Source organism: Bombus pyrosoma, linkage group LG1, assembly GCF_014825855.1.
Source record: "Bombus pyrosoma isolate SC7728 linkage group LG1, ASM1482585v1, whole genome shotgun sequence".
Classification (NCBI taxonomy): Eukaryota; Metazoa; Arthropoda; class Insecta; order Hymenoptera; family Apidae; genus Bombus; species Bombus pyrosoma.
The window spans coordinates 7990187-8008128 of NC_057770.1; the positions used below are offsets into that span (position 1 = coordinate 7990187).

A 17942-nucleotide genomic window follows, 5' to 3' on the forward strand; every position below is an offset into this window, starting at 1 on the left:
GTCTTTGGTTATGTTGATTATGTAAAGAATTGTCTATTATCTATATAATTATATTATTCGATAAATATTAAAATATCCCTCGGATTACGTAACATTGAATTGACGAGATTAATTGCAACGAAAAATCGTCTTTCAGTTGTATTTTTCAATTGCTTTACTTTCCACTACATGTTCACACGGATTCTCAGCTTCTAAGCGGTTTCTTCGAAATGACCTTTACTATTTATCGAGTATCGACAATGTCGACAGTTGGGTACATCACGATGCATAAAGAATCTAGTTTATGACATCTGTTAAGACCCGACGATACCCAACATGTCCTATTTCCTTTCGGCAGTGATATCGCTTCCTGTTGCTGCGGATTACCAGCGGATTACCGTACCGATTTCTAGCGAAAAGATTAACTTGATAATCTGTAAACGAAATTACTCGTCACTTGAGGAAATCCAACTGTCGCAGGGATATGTATGGGGAAACCGCATAGGTGCTTTATCAGCGAAAACGTTTTACGTTTAACGCGTCTGGCTAGTGAACAGACCGGTATAAATTTGATCGTTTCTTTGTCTTGACTTCCACTCTTGGATATAACCCCATTCTTTCACGGCAATCTTTTTATACCGACAATTTACGTGGTGAAATGTGAAATGTTATCTAGGATGTTTCGCGACAGTTGGGCGGCGTTGAACATTGAATTTCTAAAAGGTGGTCTAGCATTCAGTTGGAGAAGTTTTACCAAAGCTTCGTGAGAATAAAAGGTTTCTTAAGGCAGCAGAGTTTTATACATCTAAGCATTGAATTATATAATGTTTCATATATTATTTGTAATATATAACGTTATTTAACGTATTATAAAATGTTCTTATTTCATATTTTATTGTATAATATAAAATTTTATTTATCTTGCTACCATCTAAGTATATCGTCTACGGTTCACAAGGGAACGGATCACTTATACCAAAGCTCAATTTCTTGAACATTTTAGATCCTCAAATAATCTGAAAGAACTCTGCGATATTTATCAACGTTTTCACTGCATTATACATTCATTCGTTAGTCAAATGTTTGGAGCCTTTTTCACAGGAATACAAATTTTTTGGGAGACATCTAAGAGTGAAATTTTGCTTGCATCAACGATATTCAGTTTATTTCTGAACGGGAATCTGTGTATAACGAACGAATATATGTACACTGTTTTCGAACCAATATGTCAGACATATGTATTTACTACAAGTATTTTTATGAGTTTTCACTATTTCATAAACGCGAAAAGATAATAGTTATAGATGGGGCAACGATAATTAAATCGCATCAATGTTGCATGAAGAGCATAAATTGATAAATCTATTACTGTACGCCAATTAGTTTGTAATTATTAAATTTATCCGAAAGTCATATAAATAGATGGTTAGATAAAACAACGAAATGTTTTATCCTTTTTTGTTCCTCGTTTTATTTCTCATGTATTCTATAATACATAATTGATACGTATAGTATCGACTACGTATCTAAACATTTAAATAAATTTATATTTCTTTGACTGTTTCAGGAGATGAAAGTTAACTGGGCCACGTCTCCGGGAAACCAACCAAAACAGGACACCAGCAGTAAGTAATATACAATTTATATTTTCATTTCCGTAGGTAATTGGATATCGATAATCGTACTTTTCCTTTTCTGTTACATTAGGATTTCGTTACACTATACGCATAACGCACGTTATAGCAGGTCAATTAATTAATATATTTAAAGAAACTGTGCGAGTTTTCAAAAATTGGAACAGTATCAGAGGTATAAAATTTAATAGGTAATGATAATGTAAAGTGTATGAAATGGCGAAATGGAGGTATTCACAAATTAGTCCAAATATTTGGTTGTTATTGGGTTTGCTTTTAATTCCAATAATGTTGTTAAAGAAATTAAATTATAATCTTACATGTTACGTGATTATTACTAATGAAGTTTTCAGAAGTGTAATTAGCTTTTGCGCAGAAAATGTTTATGCTTAAAATTTGTTTACTATACCCAATGGTACAACGTTAGCCGACTCGTGATATAAATGAAATAATTAATTTCAACCCTCCATATTAAGCAATACGAGACTAAAATTTTCTTAATGCAACAAGTGCAAATTACTGTTAAATATTAATTGACGCGCTTCAAAAGATCGTGAATCATTATCCTTCTTTGGATACAGATTAAGCCTATCAACCGGATATTTTTAAAGACTCTATTACATAGTACAAACCTTTGTATCAGTGAAAAATGTTTTATTTGACACATGGCCAATATAAAGAGGTCCGTTAATTTGTATGCGTTACGATATTCAATTCATCGAGCTCGTTTTATTGAATAGACGATGTAGGTATTTTAAATTCAGCATACGCTGTCAATATTATGATAACATATTGTTTTTCTAAGACATCATTTAACGCGATAGCGTATGTGAAACAAGTTTATAAATTATTAGGAATACAAATGTTTTTCTTTCATTACTTTCAGGTTTCTTTGCGTTCAATTACGTTCAAAGTATTGTCTGCAACACCAAAATATTTCATTATTTGTTTTCATTATTAATGCCTTATGTTTGTAATGTTAATGTTAAATATTTTTATTATTAATTTCATTATTATTTTTAATATTTTATTCACACTTTCTATTGTTTATTCTGATAATTTATTAATTCTTATAAATTCACCATTATTTTCTATTATTAATTATAATATTTCAAATAAGTTGTAAGTTGCGTTAATTATTTCTTAACGCATAATTCCTAGCAGAGAATTAAGCGGAACAAGTAGATCTACGTTAATTCGATTCGCAGATTCTAGCTAATTCTTTGTGGAATAAATTACTCGTTTATAGCCCCGGAAACTTCACAGTTACTGTGGGAATTGAATATATGTAGGTCTCTAAACATCTTATCGTTGACCTTTAATCCTTTCGCAAGTTCTAGATTGTCCTTATTTAGGCGTTAATTACGGATACTTAAATGGAATTAGTTTCGTGGGTATAGTGTATCAAGTAACACTATTCTACCACGGCAACGATTCCAACTTAAAAGAAGTTACATAAAATAGCAACATGGGCATAAATGACCTTATATTAAACTATATACACTATGTAGAACTAAGTAGAAATTTCAGCTTAAAATAGATTACTATTGTATCATTAACCGTCTCCTACATTCGCAACTTAATTTGCCCCTCGTACGTGAAATTGACACGATGGTGAAACATCGATGAAATGAAAGATAAATAATTAATTTTCCTGTTTGTCGTTCACACGCATTCACATTGATCCTCCTTCAGAGTCATCGGATTTCATTCGCGCGTATTTGACTTCGCATTGCTTCCACCTTACCGTTCTTAGCTTTGTCTCGCGACGAAGAGAAGAACGAAGAGAGGGCATAAAGCCCTTCCCCCTTTCCTCATATTCACATCAAATTTCGATATTCAAAGCTATATGTGTCCACCTGTATTCTAAAGAAGTTGTACGATAAATGGATAATTGTTGTGCAACAATTACGAACCATTGAGATAGCCGTCAATGGACTTGAGCCGTCAGATTGACACATAGGGTCCCTTTTGTAACAAACGTCGTCCCATAAATATATATATTCTATATTAAAAAAGTAAGTTATAAAGTCCGAAATCAATTTTTCTTAGAATAGCGTCATCTTTCACATGGAAAATGTGTACGGACGAGGGTCAAGCTGTTGCTAATATTCGAAAAGCTAAGTTAGAGAATATATGTAATTCTGCAAACATTAAAATATTCAGTCCTTCTATTTCAAAGTATTAATTTACCGAAGGGTTCAATACCCTTCTTTTCACACTCTTCTGGTAAATCAGCCGAATTATTAGGTCGTGCGAAAAGTTTCTTTCGTTTTATAAGGAAATAATGGATGCACAACGTTTTTCATTTTACATTATTTTGTCGAATTACGTATGATCTATTTTGTTCTAGCAAAATGAAGATCACAACGTTCGACAGAATATGTTTCATGTTTGTATAAAGATGTCTTGTTGTAAAAGACGTGACTGTAAAGGAAAGACACTTCTCGGACAATCTAATCCTTGACGCAGCTTACTTATTACGCATATTTTATGCAGCTATCCGATATCGCGTATTTTAACACTTCATTAGCATTCCTATTTCTATCTCTTGAATTGGAAATAAAAAATATGTTAACGAAAGTTAAGGGAAAATTGTCGGTGAGAATCTCAGCGAAGCGCGTAAGTAAGTAGAAAATTAATAATAAATCATACCATAAATCATACGCATAATACCGTATAATCTTTAGAAAGAAGAAAACAAAGTGAGAATTGAATCGATATAGAGCAGAGTAATCATTTTGAGGAACATCTTGCTCGACTTTGCCGAAACAATGATTGAAAAGTTCCGTTATCAGATGGAATATTATACAAAGCAGGTACATGTTCATGAATCGGTAAAATTACGGCGTAGAGCTTGAAGTAACAGTTTCGTGTATTCGTACTATAATTTCTGCGTATAAGGGCTGTCCGGTACAGCAGTGGTTAGGCATTAAACGTACGTCACTTGGTAAGCTCTTTCGCTCTCTGTTCCCCTATCTACGGAGAAGCACAGCCGCAGACCAGTAAACCCGTCATAAGTACTTCCTTTCTAGGGATTTCCGTCGTTTCTGTTTAGCAAAGAAAGAAGGGGAAGAAAAAGAAAAAGAGAGGAACGAAAAAGATAAAACGAGAAGAAAAATTAATATGATTCTACGCAAATATCTTTCAGCATGAATCATTGAAAATTACCTTCTCGAATAACTTCGTTTTATTTCTCGCGTTTTATTACGCAATAGGATTGGCGGATTCGAAATCCTACTACTTTCCGCGAGTTATTGGAAACTATTAAACGGCGGATTGTTCACGGTGTAAAATATTTCTTTGAAACCCGTCCTCTCCTCCGAGATCATGACCTCTTGCGCGAAAAGCGGAGAACCTCTGACGCTTTTGCGCTGGCGCTCGACTCCGTGTTTTCCGTTTCGCTCTTTTGAATTCTGTTTAACGTTGATGTCTCGTTTAATTTCCGTGTTTTGTGCACGCACAAAAGACGGGAAAAATTTCATTATGCCGCAAGTACTTTCAATTAACCGGGAAAACTTATTATAATTAAATACACGCCGACGTTCCATTTGGCTAATTACGTTTGCAAATACCAGAAGTATTTGCTTATCCATGGCAGATAATTTGTCCGAGAACATCGATAATAATATCGAGCAACGTGTGTCAAGTGCCGCCTGTTCGAAGAACGAAACGCTCGTCACAGCGTGAAACAATTGTTAAAATATATAATATTTTGTAAGTTAAATGGTCAAGTATAATATTTTGTGTTCAGACAAAGCATAATTTTAATTCTTAAAGGTATCCTGTAGTATATATAAATACCAGGAGTTCACAGAGACAAAGAAGATCGTATTTCACATTATTAGACTGTTTAATTTAATTAAGTTTACGGCATAAAATTTAATAAATCCGCGTATTTGTTCCATTGTCAAATTAAAATTTGTTCAACGCTTGAAATCTAATTCGAGTGAAAACTGGAAAGAGTTGAATTTAAATTCTGGGCCTATCTACAGTTCCTTATATAAGATGGTGAATATTCCACGATATTCCTTGGATTATTTATTCAACATTCAATCTTGAATCAAGTTAAAAAGCCACGAGGTTATCAAAATCCAATAGTATTCTATGATTTCTTCGAAATATTTTTGACGCTTCCGTGTTTTCTTACAGACAGCAGCAAATACGATTATAACAAATTAAATTAAGTAATTAATTAAAACAACCAAACGTTCCTTTTCATTACATATTATAAAAATTTACTCGATCCTTCCAATGTTACAACATTGTCTAACTAACTAAGTTTAATAAAGTATCGGGTAACAACATTGAATATCAGCGATGATGTCATAAATAACAGAAGGAGGTCTGCTTATCTTATTTCTCTAGCCTGCCGTACATACGAGAAAGGCCAAAGAGTGAACACGTGTGTCCTTTTCCTATTATACATGTACGCCCGGGCGACGAATGCGTGTGCGTGTTTGAAATTCAGTGAGGGGTGGCGGCAATATTTAACTCAGTCTGAAATTCCTCTTTTTATAGACTTGTAAAACCGTGACAGGCACATGGGACCCGATCCTCTGCCTCCCCTTTCCCCATGTTTCAGCCATATCGTTCTCTGTTCACCCCTTGTTACCCTCGCTCTTCGTCGTACAGTTGCCCCATCTGAAACGGTTAGATGGTGTTCCTGTATCTCTCGTCGTTCTTCCGACCAGCTTTTCCATTGCTGGCCCTCCTCCGTCCTCCCATACTTCTCGAATCCTCCTTCACCCCTGTCCACCCCTCGACGATCCCCTTTCGAAGCCACGCCGTACCTCCCCGCGGACAAATGCAAAACTAAAACGCGCCTCCCCTATTCTCTGTGTAAATATGGTCGGGAACTACTGCACGGTCGTTGAACGGGGTGAGCACACTTTTTCCAACCCCGCCTCCCCTCCCCACCGTTGTTTTCCATCCTCTACGATCGCATTCCCTACACACGCTCACGAAGAGTGGATAGCTGTGTACGCGTTGCGGCTACAACCGAGACGAGGAATACCAAGGCGGCGAAGGCCCACGGTTGTTTTACTTTTCCGTAAGGGGATGCTACGAAACTTCGGCACATTGGTACACCTGCGCATCCTGCAACTGCGGACTCTCACCGTTTACTCGCCGGTCGAGCGTATATTACGCAAGCCTACGAAACCGTGCTACAACTTGCAGCGTATTTGTGGACCGGCAAATATGTACAGTATCATAGCGCGTGATATATGAATCTCTATAGGTTCGTCGTAAGATATTGGCGATCCTCTGTCTGCCTGGAAAAATGCTTCGCGATACGTTAAAGTATATAAGTGAATAAAGGGAATCGATAGGGAAGGTGGATGGTTAACGTTTGGTGTTTGCGCGATTTTGTTTCTCTATGGTTATAGTAACCATCTATATTTTTGATATAATTTAGGAAATGAGAAACACACGTATTAGTTTCTATAGTTTGTAAGAATAGTTTTCGAGGGGGTGGAAATGTGATTGGTTCGAAAGGAACTTCAGCAGAGTAAACTCTATGAATTCAGTAAAACTATATTTAAACAGGAAGCCCATGAGATTCGTCCTCACGTATTTTAACACTTTTATCAGGGATAATTATATAAAGTAATTCTTTTCATTACGATATTTTTCTACACATTGACTTATAGGTAATTATTATCATATCATAGATGATTAGGATTTCCTGTTGGAAATCGAAGCTGTATATTAATCAAAAGATCAGGTCATACCGAAATCGTACAAGTTCTAACTTATTTCAACCGACGAATGAGAACCTTAGAACGATGATCGTTTATGAACGGTCGTAATGTATGCTTGGGGAATCAGCTACGCAGAGGAATATTATCCGAAGATGATATACCGTGTTACGTATAGCTGGAATGTAATGAGAGGAGATTTTGACAGTTATATTCAGCAAGAGAGAAACCTTTCGGACTTTTATGGTTTTAAATCTCCTTCATAATACGCATCATAAAAGGATACAATTTTTATGGTGCCTTGTAACGTGTCATCGGGATTTACGTCGAGGACGATGGGATACATGCGAGTAGGTTATTGCAATTGTTACGCAACATGGCTATGATATCATGGCTGTGATATCTGTAAAATATCATACGCATTAATATACTGTTGTACAAAATGTACAAATTTTCAAACTTTTTCTACGTATAAATTTAAGAACTTGCGGGTACTGTAACTGTAGTTTTAATTATCTTGTTATACTTAAAGTAATACTCATTACAATATGCGTGAAAAAGAAACTGCACTCACTGTATCGTACATTTTTTCACGTCGCATTATAGACATCTTCAAGCTTTCACCGATAGTACAGATATCAAGCGAGACGATGATCTAAACTTTTAAATAAAATTGTCCTGTCACGGAATATCACGGAAAATCCGCAGCCAGAAAACAAGCAACCGTGTTGAATGTGTTACAACTACAAGGTCAGAAAATTCTATTCCTTCACGTCTATCGTGGAATAACGAAAAAATCTTGTCCATTTTACAGCGGATCGGAACAAAAACATTTTTCACGTGTAGGGCAAAAAGCAACGGGACATTCCTTGACCCGTTCCATAGAGTAAGATGTTATTACGACTATTCCGAAAGACGAACTCGTGGAAGGAAGCTGGGCTGAAAAAGAAGGGAATCCACGTTCCATTTTCTTCATATGATCATCGTCGGTGGAGTGTCGCGAAGGAACAAAAAGAGGGCAAAAGTTGCGAGCCTTGAAAGCATAGGATGGCGTCGGTGTACGGTGTAGAACGAAACGAGAGAAAAAGGGCTAGAAAGAGAAAGAAAGCGGATTGGAAGGTCGTGGTGTAGAGCCGGATTGAGCTTGACTGGTAGACTGCGTAATCGCGCATCGTTTTTCCTGCATTATGAATCGCGCCAGGGGATAATCGTGCCAGTATTTACGGAGCTTTTCGGCACAAAGGGGTTACACCGCGAGTCCCACTCCCGTATTCCGTTTATCTCTGGCAAAGCGTTTACCGTTAGACCATAAGCAGCACGCCTTTGCTGTTTATATGCATTACTGGAGCTGTTATCGTTATTAACAAAACACAAGCTGTCTTTTCCGTGTCTCTCATTTTCTGTCACGTACATCCCGCCAACGCCAGTTTCACCCGCTCGGGGCTCATCGCGCTCGTTTCATCCCTCCGCTTCTCTTTCGCTCCGTTCACGCTCTGTCGTCTAGCGTTTTCGCGTATATACATCTTGTCGCGTGCTTTCTCATTCGCCAACTTGTCTTTTTTTTTTCATCTCCGTCTCTTCCTCCGCCTCCTTCTCTTCTAACTTCTCCCCCACCTCCTCCCTCGACGTGGTACTTAAATTTAATGACTCGCGAAAGAGCAGGAAATTTCGCGAGTCGTGTTTCTTTATTAATGTACGTGTACGTGGGAATAATGTGTAGGTTTGTGCTGTGAAGCGACCCGTCCACGCAGTGGCCGCTCCTCATCGCGAGCATAAATATTTTTCACTAATTCGCGTCATTAATTCTCGCGCTCGTGTAATTTGTACACTTTCTTCTTTTTTTCTTTTTTCTTTCTCTCACCCTCTTTCTTTCTCTCTCGTTTTTTATCCTTTTCTCTTTCGCTCAAGCTTCCTTTTAGAACTGTCGCGCGTGAAACGGTTGCCCTCTCGTAGTTTACGTCGTTTAAAATGATAAGCAACGTTTGTATTACGAATGAATATATGCCAAACGAACGTTCTGAAACACTCGCGTACGAAACAGGATTTCTAATTAATTATCGCGACGATTTGTTCATTTTTCGAACGAATAGAGCGATTGCTCTTTAATGGTTTTATTTTCACTTTACTTTTTTATTAGAGAAGGTTGCTGTGGCGAAAGTAGCGCTTTTTATTACGAGCGCGCAATAACACTGTTATAACGGAAAATGAAACAAACGACGCAAATGTAGTTAATTTGATGGAAATGTCTTGGAATCTCTAAGCTCGGCTTATACGTTAGGATATACTAATTAAATATGAAACATCTGAAAAATATGAAACCAACGTAACCTACGATGAATGTAATTGCATTTTGCATTTGTAATCTTTGAAGTTTTAACACTCAGGCTTTTAAGTTTAAAGCTTTGCAGATCATAGAGATTATACATACTAAAGAATCATATTGGAAAATTATGGAGTTCCCCTCTCATTTTCAAGCTCAATTGGCATAATTTAATCACTACGTATTTATTCTGATCGATGCAGGACCATTTGAGTGGAAAAGAGACCGGTAGCCTCTATAGAAGTGACCAACGTTATACCTATAAGATTACTTCACGTTCGAATAAACAAGTTTTCATGAAAGAATTTCTATCGAGAGGCAGCAATTGACACCTGCAGATAGCATTACTGATTACAATACATCAATACCGTAAATACGATAGTGTCCAATACGAAAGAGACACAAAAAGTTTCAATTCAATCGAATAAAAGTATGCAGTCATTAAAGCATAGAAAAAGTTTCCCAAGAGAAATATACTTCGACTTAAACGAAAGCTATTCTCGCGGAAAACATCAGAACCGACAAAAATAATCCAAAAATGAGTATTAATATGGAAACTTTGGTACAGTCGATATTACGTGACGAAGTTTTCACTTGCTTTCCAATTCTCCCGCAACGCAATTCGAGAGCTATCAAACCAACGGATTGATCCATACATATGCATGTACGTACACGTGGACTGGCTCGACATTCCAGAAATTCTCACGAGGTATCATTTGTAAGAGTCAAGCACATGCAACGTTACGATCGTCAACGAGAAAACCAAGAATCCCTCGTACGTATCGCGAGACGTAAGAAACGGTCATTAATCGGATACGGTGGGTTCCACCAGGTCTCTCGAGTTGTAAACGAGCGAGGGAGGCGTACAGGTGTGTAGTGACATTCGCGTTCGCGCAATAGCCGCGTTTAACTGACGACACGATCAGCTCGATGAACCGAGAGAATAGGATCGGGCGCGGTAGACAAGTGCATCGTGCATTCTCTTTGTCCTCGATGTTGTACGGAAACCGAGGTTCTCGCGCACACGTCCCAGTAGCATCCTGCCTGGACCTCGCGGTGTATCGCGTTACTACCGGTGGTGTGTAGCGTTGTGCGGTGAAAGCACTGCGGATGGCATTTGTGGGTAGCGCACGGGTCGACGAGGGAATCGGTAAACCCCCGTGTACGGAGGGCGTCTGCGAGATCAGGCCGCGTGCACGCTGCCATCATATATCGTCTAATAGACACGAGGATACGCGCGGCTTTGCCCTGCAGGCTTATGTCACTTAACCTCTCAACATCGGTGCTCGATTTTGTCGCACGAGATCCGCCGTTGGAGATTACACGAGCCACAATTTATCGCTGGAATTTGTTAGTCGAATCGAGCTGATGTACAACTCCCGGCCTCCACCGGCAAATAGAAAATTTCGTCTCGACCCGGTTGTCTATAGCGGTTGTTCCACTTTCGAAAGCCTGTTCGTTGCGTTTCGCGGTTCCCAGATTGCACTGTGATTTTTCGGCCGATCGAAACCAAGCGCGACTAACGCGAGATTGGATAGACGAGTCGAAAGCGCCGGGGCAAATATTGTTTTTTAATATTGTCGAAGTGTCAGCCGATTTTCGACCAGGAAATGAATAACGTCTGGCTGCCCAACGCGACGTTACGCTATGCGACGTAGCGAGGAGGCCAACCGTGTACAATTAGTATATTGCTTATAATACGTACGACGCGTGTGATTATACGCATAGGAGGGGTATTAACGAACAGCGTACAAGGTTTGCTGATAATTACAGGTGCGGAAGGAAAAACACGAGATGATTATTGCGTTTTCCCATCAGGTTCCGCCGCACGGAAAACAATCAGATCCCCGTGCAATTTTTATCCTGGTCGGTTACAAAGGAAATCTGCGCGAAAAAAATTCGTTGTTCTTGCGGACACGGCGCTTTAAAGATTATTTTCACGTGCGCCCATCGGTGTTCCGTTGATGGAAGGATACGCGCTTTAATCAAGTTAATGCAACCACGCTCCACCTCTGTTCGCCCGAACTTCGCGTGCACACGCCTCGAGTACGTGTGCACGTGTCCGTGAACACCGATCAGGGTGACTTTTATGAACGTTACACACTTTGGAAACGGTGCCGCCGCGTGCCAACCGGAACCTCAAGCCACAGGCCGCTTCTTACGAGCACGTTTCTCGCAGATTGGTTCGAAGAAAAATGCGGACTCAATTCGGAAACCGTCTTTTCGATATTTTCCACGGAAGATTTCGATGATTGTCAGACTACCGCGTGACGATGGCGATTTCGGGCGTGTAATTGTCTTTTTAACGCAATTGATTAGATGGTTGGTAGATTTTATAAATTTTCCATATATGGTATTAAAATAACAATACACCAGCAATCCATGGTTCTTAAGTTATTAAGTAAATTGCAGATTGTTATTTCTTGTTGGCACTCACCTCTTCCGATTTCGATCACGTTGAGGTCACCAGTTTGAAGTGGATTAAACGTGTAGCTTTGTTTGATAAAGAAACGAGTGCTTGAATTCGTAATAGTCCGATGTATTGAAATTAGTATAAGTACAAGAGGTACTGTATGCCGGTTGTAATCGTCGCTGGCTCAATGTTCTATGTCGATCGAAGGAAGGATAACAATACACTGTCTCAGGGAGCACGTTCCTACATTTATATAGACGAACGTTACCACAAAAAGTTAACCTTCTTATGTAAACCTATCTGAAGATAGCAAGAAACAGCAATAACAATCTGTCCAGAGTTCATTTACCTCTAGACCTTGTAGACCAAAACAATCTTCACTATTCAAAGGTACATACAATATTATCAAAATCCAACGTTTCAAAGAATTGAGATATGCACATTAAAGATGAAGAAATATTTTGCAATATCTATGATATATCTTTAATATCGATATATTTTATTTTCAAATCACCAGCATAGCCGAACGTTAGATTACGCGGCAATTTTTCAAAAGATCGCAAGAAAGCAAGTTGGAAATAAAAATTTGCAGTATACTTTTAATTCGTCCCTGAAATTGAGAAATTAGCCTGCTAATTTTCGTCGTTAATAGAGATTCGTAAGGGCAAGAAACGAAGTCTCCTGAGTTCGCGATGCAGCTTGGCGTGAGTTAAAAACGTAGAAGAATTGGCACGGAAGATAAACACGGCTGGACTTGCCCAGTGACCGAACATTACTATGTTAAGAGTTCTCGGGAGAGATGCAGGGGTTGTTGCGTGGTATCCCCCGAACGGACGGAATAACATCGTTGGATAAGACTACGATATTGAACAGTGAGAATCACTGCAATCCCCGGTGTGTGATAACTCAGGTAGCGTGAATAAGCTGACCTCTCTTTGCTAGAATATACCGCCATTTATGCAACAACACAGCATCGCAGTTCTCGCGTCCAACTCTTTACTCTCACATTCGCACAGAATCCAGTATGTGCGCTCTGTACATGGCCAGCGATTTAACATCCTATCGTTTTACGGCACTCGTTAAACGTACAACGGATACGAATGCTGCTCTATGTGTTCTGATTCCACGCGAATGTCCCTGTCTGCTTTCGTAAAAACTGTCCACATCGGAACAAATACCTTTTTTTTCGGATGCTGTTTTCTGACGCGACGCTATTTCCTGTCATTTTGCGTTCCTGCACGATGGATTGCGACGAGACTCGATTTGTTCCTTCCTTTCGCGTATGCTCATTTCAGAATTACAAATTTCTCGTTGTACGCAGTAATTGCATGATTAATCTTGGCTTTTGTTTGGAAAATAATTATGATTTATATTAACCTGTGAAATCGGATTGACGTTTGCGAGGAAAAGCTACGACTTTCATATTGATACAAGAAATAATAGAAATGGAAAACGTGTTTGAAAATAACCTTTCACGAGTGATCTGTTTAAATCGCCTAATCCTAGTGACTAGACGCAGGTAAGTTCGAACTAGCTTGTGAACTCGCGTTTACAAGCAAGCATACAAGCAAAAATGATCGTAATAATAAGTTAATTGTTAAATCACAACTTAGAACGTCAGTCAGTGTAATTTGTAACAATAAATATCTATTATTTATTGATAAAATGTCTATCGTTTTAATTTATTAAATTACACGAAACACCACCGAAGGAAAAATACATCGAGACAAACAACATAGTCTTAAGAGTTTGTTGAAAGTATAAAACAAAGTATCTATACATCGCTTTAAGTTCGATTTGTACAAAAAACGAAGTGTATTTAAAATTGTGTTTCGAAGCGACGATGGGATCCCGGCTATCATCGAGTGGCGGAACAATAATTAAATATCAATCGCCGCCGTTCCCCAGAGAGTTTTCTTTCACGTTATAAGCTGTCCACTCCACCTGACATCGACTTCCAATGCTTAATTGCTTCGAGATTCTTTAATTTCACGCGCACGTTGAATGGATGCGATCGCAGTGAGTTTCAAAGGCGTCATCGGGACGGTGCACAACTTTTGTCGATAAAAACCACGTTGGGGTTTAGCGGAAAGTGTTCGCGCGAAAGAGCAACGATCACGAGGTGAAATACAGCGTTAACGAAGAAATGAATCACGTCACCGTATATCTACCCCTGCAGTTAGCTAACCGAGTAATTTTAAAATGCAGAAATTCACCTGGGGAAGCCTTATCCGCCTTGGAAGGGAAATTATTTTGTCGCCACGACACGTGCCTAGGGGAAAGAAACAAAAAGAGAGATGGGTAAGGAGCTTGCGAACGATATGAAAAACGGGGTTTATGGCGGTTGTAAAGATTATGCCGCAAAGAGTGCTCGATATATACGCGGCCGTGTTTTTTCCTTTTTTTGTTTCTTTATCCTTTCTACAATTTCTTGTTTCTTTGACTGTTTCACTATAGGATCTTCAAAGTGTTGTAGTCGGCGATAGATCAGGTTTGTAACACTTTGTTTGTACGAATAAATCGATTGGATGGACATTTGTTTGTCTTTTTTTCGTCTAATCCTAGTGACCAAGCGCAATTTTCCAATTACTCCTTTTTGTTCCTTGTAACTTAGTCATTATTTTCTCTTTACTCGCAGGAAATGAATGATTAATACTTTGTTTGATTATACATATGTATATCACGTTGCGAATCTACTGAAATAATAGGTTGTCCGAAAAGTTTCTTTCGTTGTATGAGGAAATAATAGACGCACAACGTTTTTTGTTTTATATTATTTTGTCGAATTACGTACGATCCATTTTGTTTTGTTGAGATAAGCACCGTGACATTTCACAGACTTGGTTTCACGTTTGTACGAAGCTGCACTGTTGTAAAACACACGTTTACGAAAGAAGGACACTTTCCGGACGACCTAGAAAGATCTAGAAACTGTTTGATCATAAACCTCGATAGATCAGAAATATTGAAAAGCTGATCAGAAGGTGCAATGAGTGACCACCGGCAATGCAAGCATATTTTCTTCCTTCAGAGTATTTTCTCCGTGCAAATAGAAACAAACGATAGTGCAATAGCTATCTACTCTGTTTAGCATATTCATTAACTAGTATAGGTATCACCGAATCAATGAATGTAATAATCCATTTGCATCTATCAGAATTGATAAGAAGTAAAGTCATTTTATATGTGTTGCCAGCTATTAGACATGATATCTGTACATGCGTGTTTCAATAATTGTCATCTATCTTTCCGTAAATTATTTGAATTACCAATTATGTATGTACATCATATAATCATAATATCATCATATAAAAATTGTACGCTATATGTATAACAAAAAGAATAAAGTGGTTCTCACAAGACCGTGATATAAATGCGGATGCCGTTATTATTTCCAAAATTCATACGTCATTTTTCACGTCTACGTTTGCTCTAACAACGTTATTCCGATATAACCGATGTTCCACAAACCGACCGAAACTTGTTAACTGCAATTCGATCGAACGAAGCCACTGTCGTATGAAAAATCAGGCCGCGAATCATAAATCGACAAAGCGTTGGCGGAGACATATTCTAACGTTCTCGTCAGTTGGAGATACAGAATTTTATAATTCTTTATTCCCATGGTTTGAAAGCTGCCGCTGACATTGGATGAAACGTCAGTCGGTTGTTCGAAAGCAGCCAGTTTCTGATAGAATTCGTGCGCACGATGCACGTTCGACAAAAACCGCATAGGTGTTTTAAATAAACTGCTACCGGGCATGCCATAAGCTACTCCACGTGTCTGCGGCCATTTTTCCGATACGAACCTGTGGATTAACGGGACACGACCGCTTTAGGCAGGGAAGGTGATGGGAAAAGATTTAACAGAAATTTGCATCGAATCCGGTTCGGCCCAGTAAATATGCAAATTTCGCCGAACATCGGGCGTGACTCGTTTTTTGACTGGTAGGAGAAAAAAAAAAAGGAGAGCGGCTGGCAAAGACGATAAGTATTGTCCGTGGAAAAATGACATCTCTGACACGGAACAAAGGATGACAGCACGCGAAACCGCGACGAACTTCGGAAATAACGCAACGGTGCCGATTCATTTAAATTTTGATGAATTAATCACGCTTCTAGCGCGACGTTCGTTAGCATAGTACTTTTACTTTAAAATTTATCACTCGACAAAAGTAGTCACAGGATACACGCTCTTTATTCCCTTTCCTGTAATTTATGATCTTTTCTTACTTTTACATACGTCGATATTTTCTTTTATTTAGGAACCATCAAGTGCATTGTAGCGAGCTCCACGGTAATTAATAATAATCCCTGTCGCGATAGAACTACACGCGATTTACACTGTATCGGCACTAAAATTTTCCAAATTTTATTACCGCCATAAATTACGATACATCTACGTTATTCATTTTTATTGGCTTCGAGTAGGAAATCTTTTTATCTGTGCTAATTTTAATATATGCCATTCGCAATTTTCGTATTTCTACGTTTCATCATTTCTATTAATGAAAAACCGTGAAGTAACAATAAATTTTTCAAAGTAACAACCAAATATCAACGTGCTTCTAACCACGTTCGACGAAATTTACGATCATGAATCACGGACAATGGATATTTTCTCGAAATACGAGTATTTTTGTACAAATGACAACGAAAGAGTAGTAAGATGATACCGATTGGAATGCGCGATTTCAACGAAATGTCAACTGACGATAGTTAGCTACAAGCTCACAGAAGCAAGCATGTGTTTCTCTCTCGCTAGGTGTAATTATCACAGTATCCATTTAATTACATTGTCTTAAGCCAACCAGCAGAAGCACCTGCCAGTAGGCTTAACCTGTATTTCACTCACTAACATTGTCAACATAATTCTCTGCTTATCGTAACTGCTGATCTAGCAGTTACACGTTACACGATACTGTATCGATGCGCGGTAGTTGTTTGCTAGAATAAAGTAGTGAGTTACAGGTGAAGCGATGCAACCACGAAGCCTAGCCAGGCTGTCGCTCATTTCGCGGTAATTATACACTAATGAGACCTTCCAGACTCGACCCGTTTCGCCTCCAAAAAGTACGACAAGTCGATGGAAAATAAAAAGAGGAACGCTTGCGGCGACCGAACTTGGGTTACGTTCCGTAGCTTCATCAAAAGTATAACGATGACGTTGTATTTTATCAATTTAACATACTCGTTATAACGTGGAATACGATAAAAATTCGATTAAGGTACAGGCAGTAAGTAAAATAATGTACGAAAATTACATAAACGCCGTAATATTAAAAAATGTAGGTAACTTACGCATTCTTTTGTGGAGATACAAAAACTGTATTAAAATAGCCGACTCTTTACAGGTGTTCGCTACGAAAGTCTGAAACATAAAAAAGTTCCCATAATTTAAAAAGAAAAATTTATTTATCACAGTGCTTTAAATATTTCGATTTCAACAAATTTCATAAAATTATACAGTTTAGACAGAGGATTTAGTAACGACGAAAAGAATATTCAAGCAAACTTCTGGATTTCCTTTCCAGATCGTACTATGTTGAAAAATAGAATCTAATAATGGAAATAGAACGAAAAGAATTACAAATTGCAACGTTCGCCCCGCAAATGGGTTCATCTCGCGTAAAAATGATACCAACGCGAAGAATATCTTCGGGCAAAGGTATTTATAATGAAAAAAGTATCCTAAAAAATAGTTTCATATACGGTTAGCTTTTTCAGATATTTTAGAATAGACGGTTATTCAAATTGCAACTTGATAAAATAATAACCAAATTTTTCTCGTAATGGCTAGTTCGGTTTAAAGTTGCTGTGAAAGAGGAAGATATCGATCAATGCACAAAATTTTATTCTTCCTATTCACGTTACTTTTGCAAAAAGAACTGATA

General features: G+C 38.2%; 1 protein-coding gene and 1 long non-coding RNA gene across 7 annotated transcripts in view; one reads left to right on the forward strand and one right to left on the reverse strand.

Annotated features, from left to right (window-relative positions):
* LOC122571105 (nucleolysin TIAR) overlaps positions 1-17942 on the forward strand; it is a 582639-nt gene that overhangs the window by 243010 nt on the left and 321687 nt on the right. For all 6 annotated transcript variants that reach the window (XM_043734405.1, XM_043734425.1, XM_043734455.1 and 3 more), the window contains one exon: positions 1547-1604. In XM_043734405.1, coding sequence (XP_043590340.1) covers positions 1547-1604 — 58 coding nt within the window. The remainder of the gene's footprint in view (positions 1-1546; positions 1605-17942) is intronic.
* LOC122571166 overlaps positions 1-17942 on the reverse strand; it is a 324551-nt gene that overhangs the window by 207231 nt on the left and 99378 nt on the right. The window contains exon 2 of the long non-coding RNA XR_006317980.1: positions 17350-17419. This is a non-coding gene — a long non-coding RNA (uncharacterized LOC122571166). The remainder of the gene's footprint in view (positions 1-17349; positions 17420-17942) is intronic.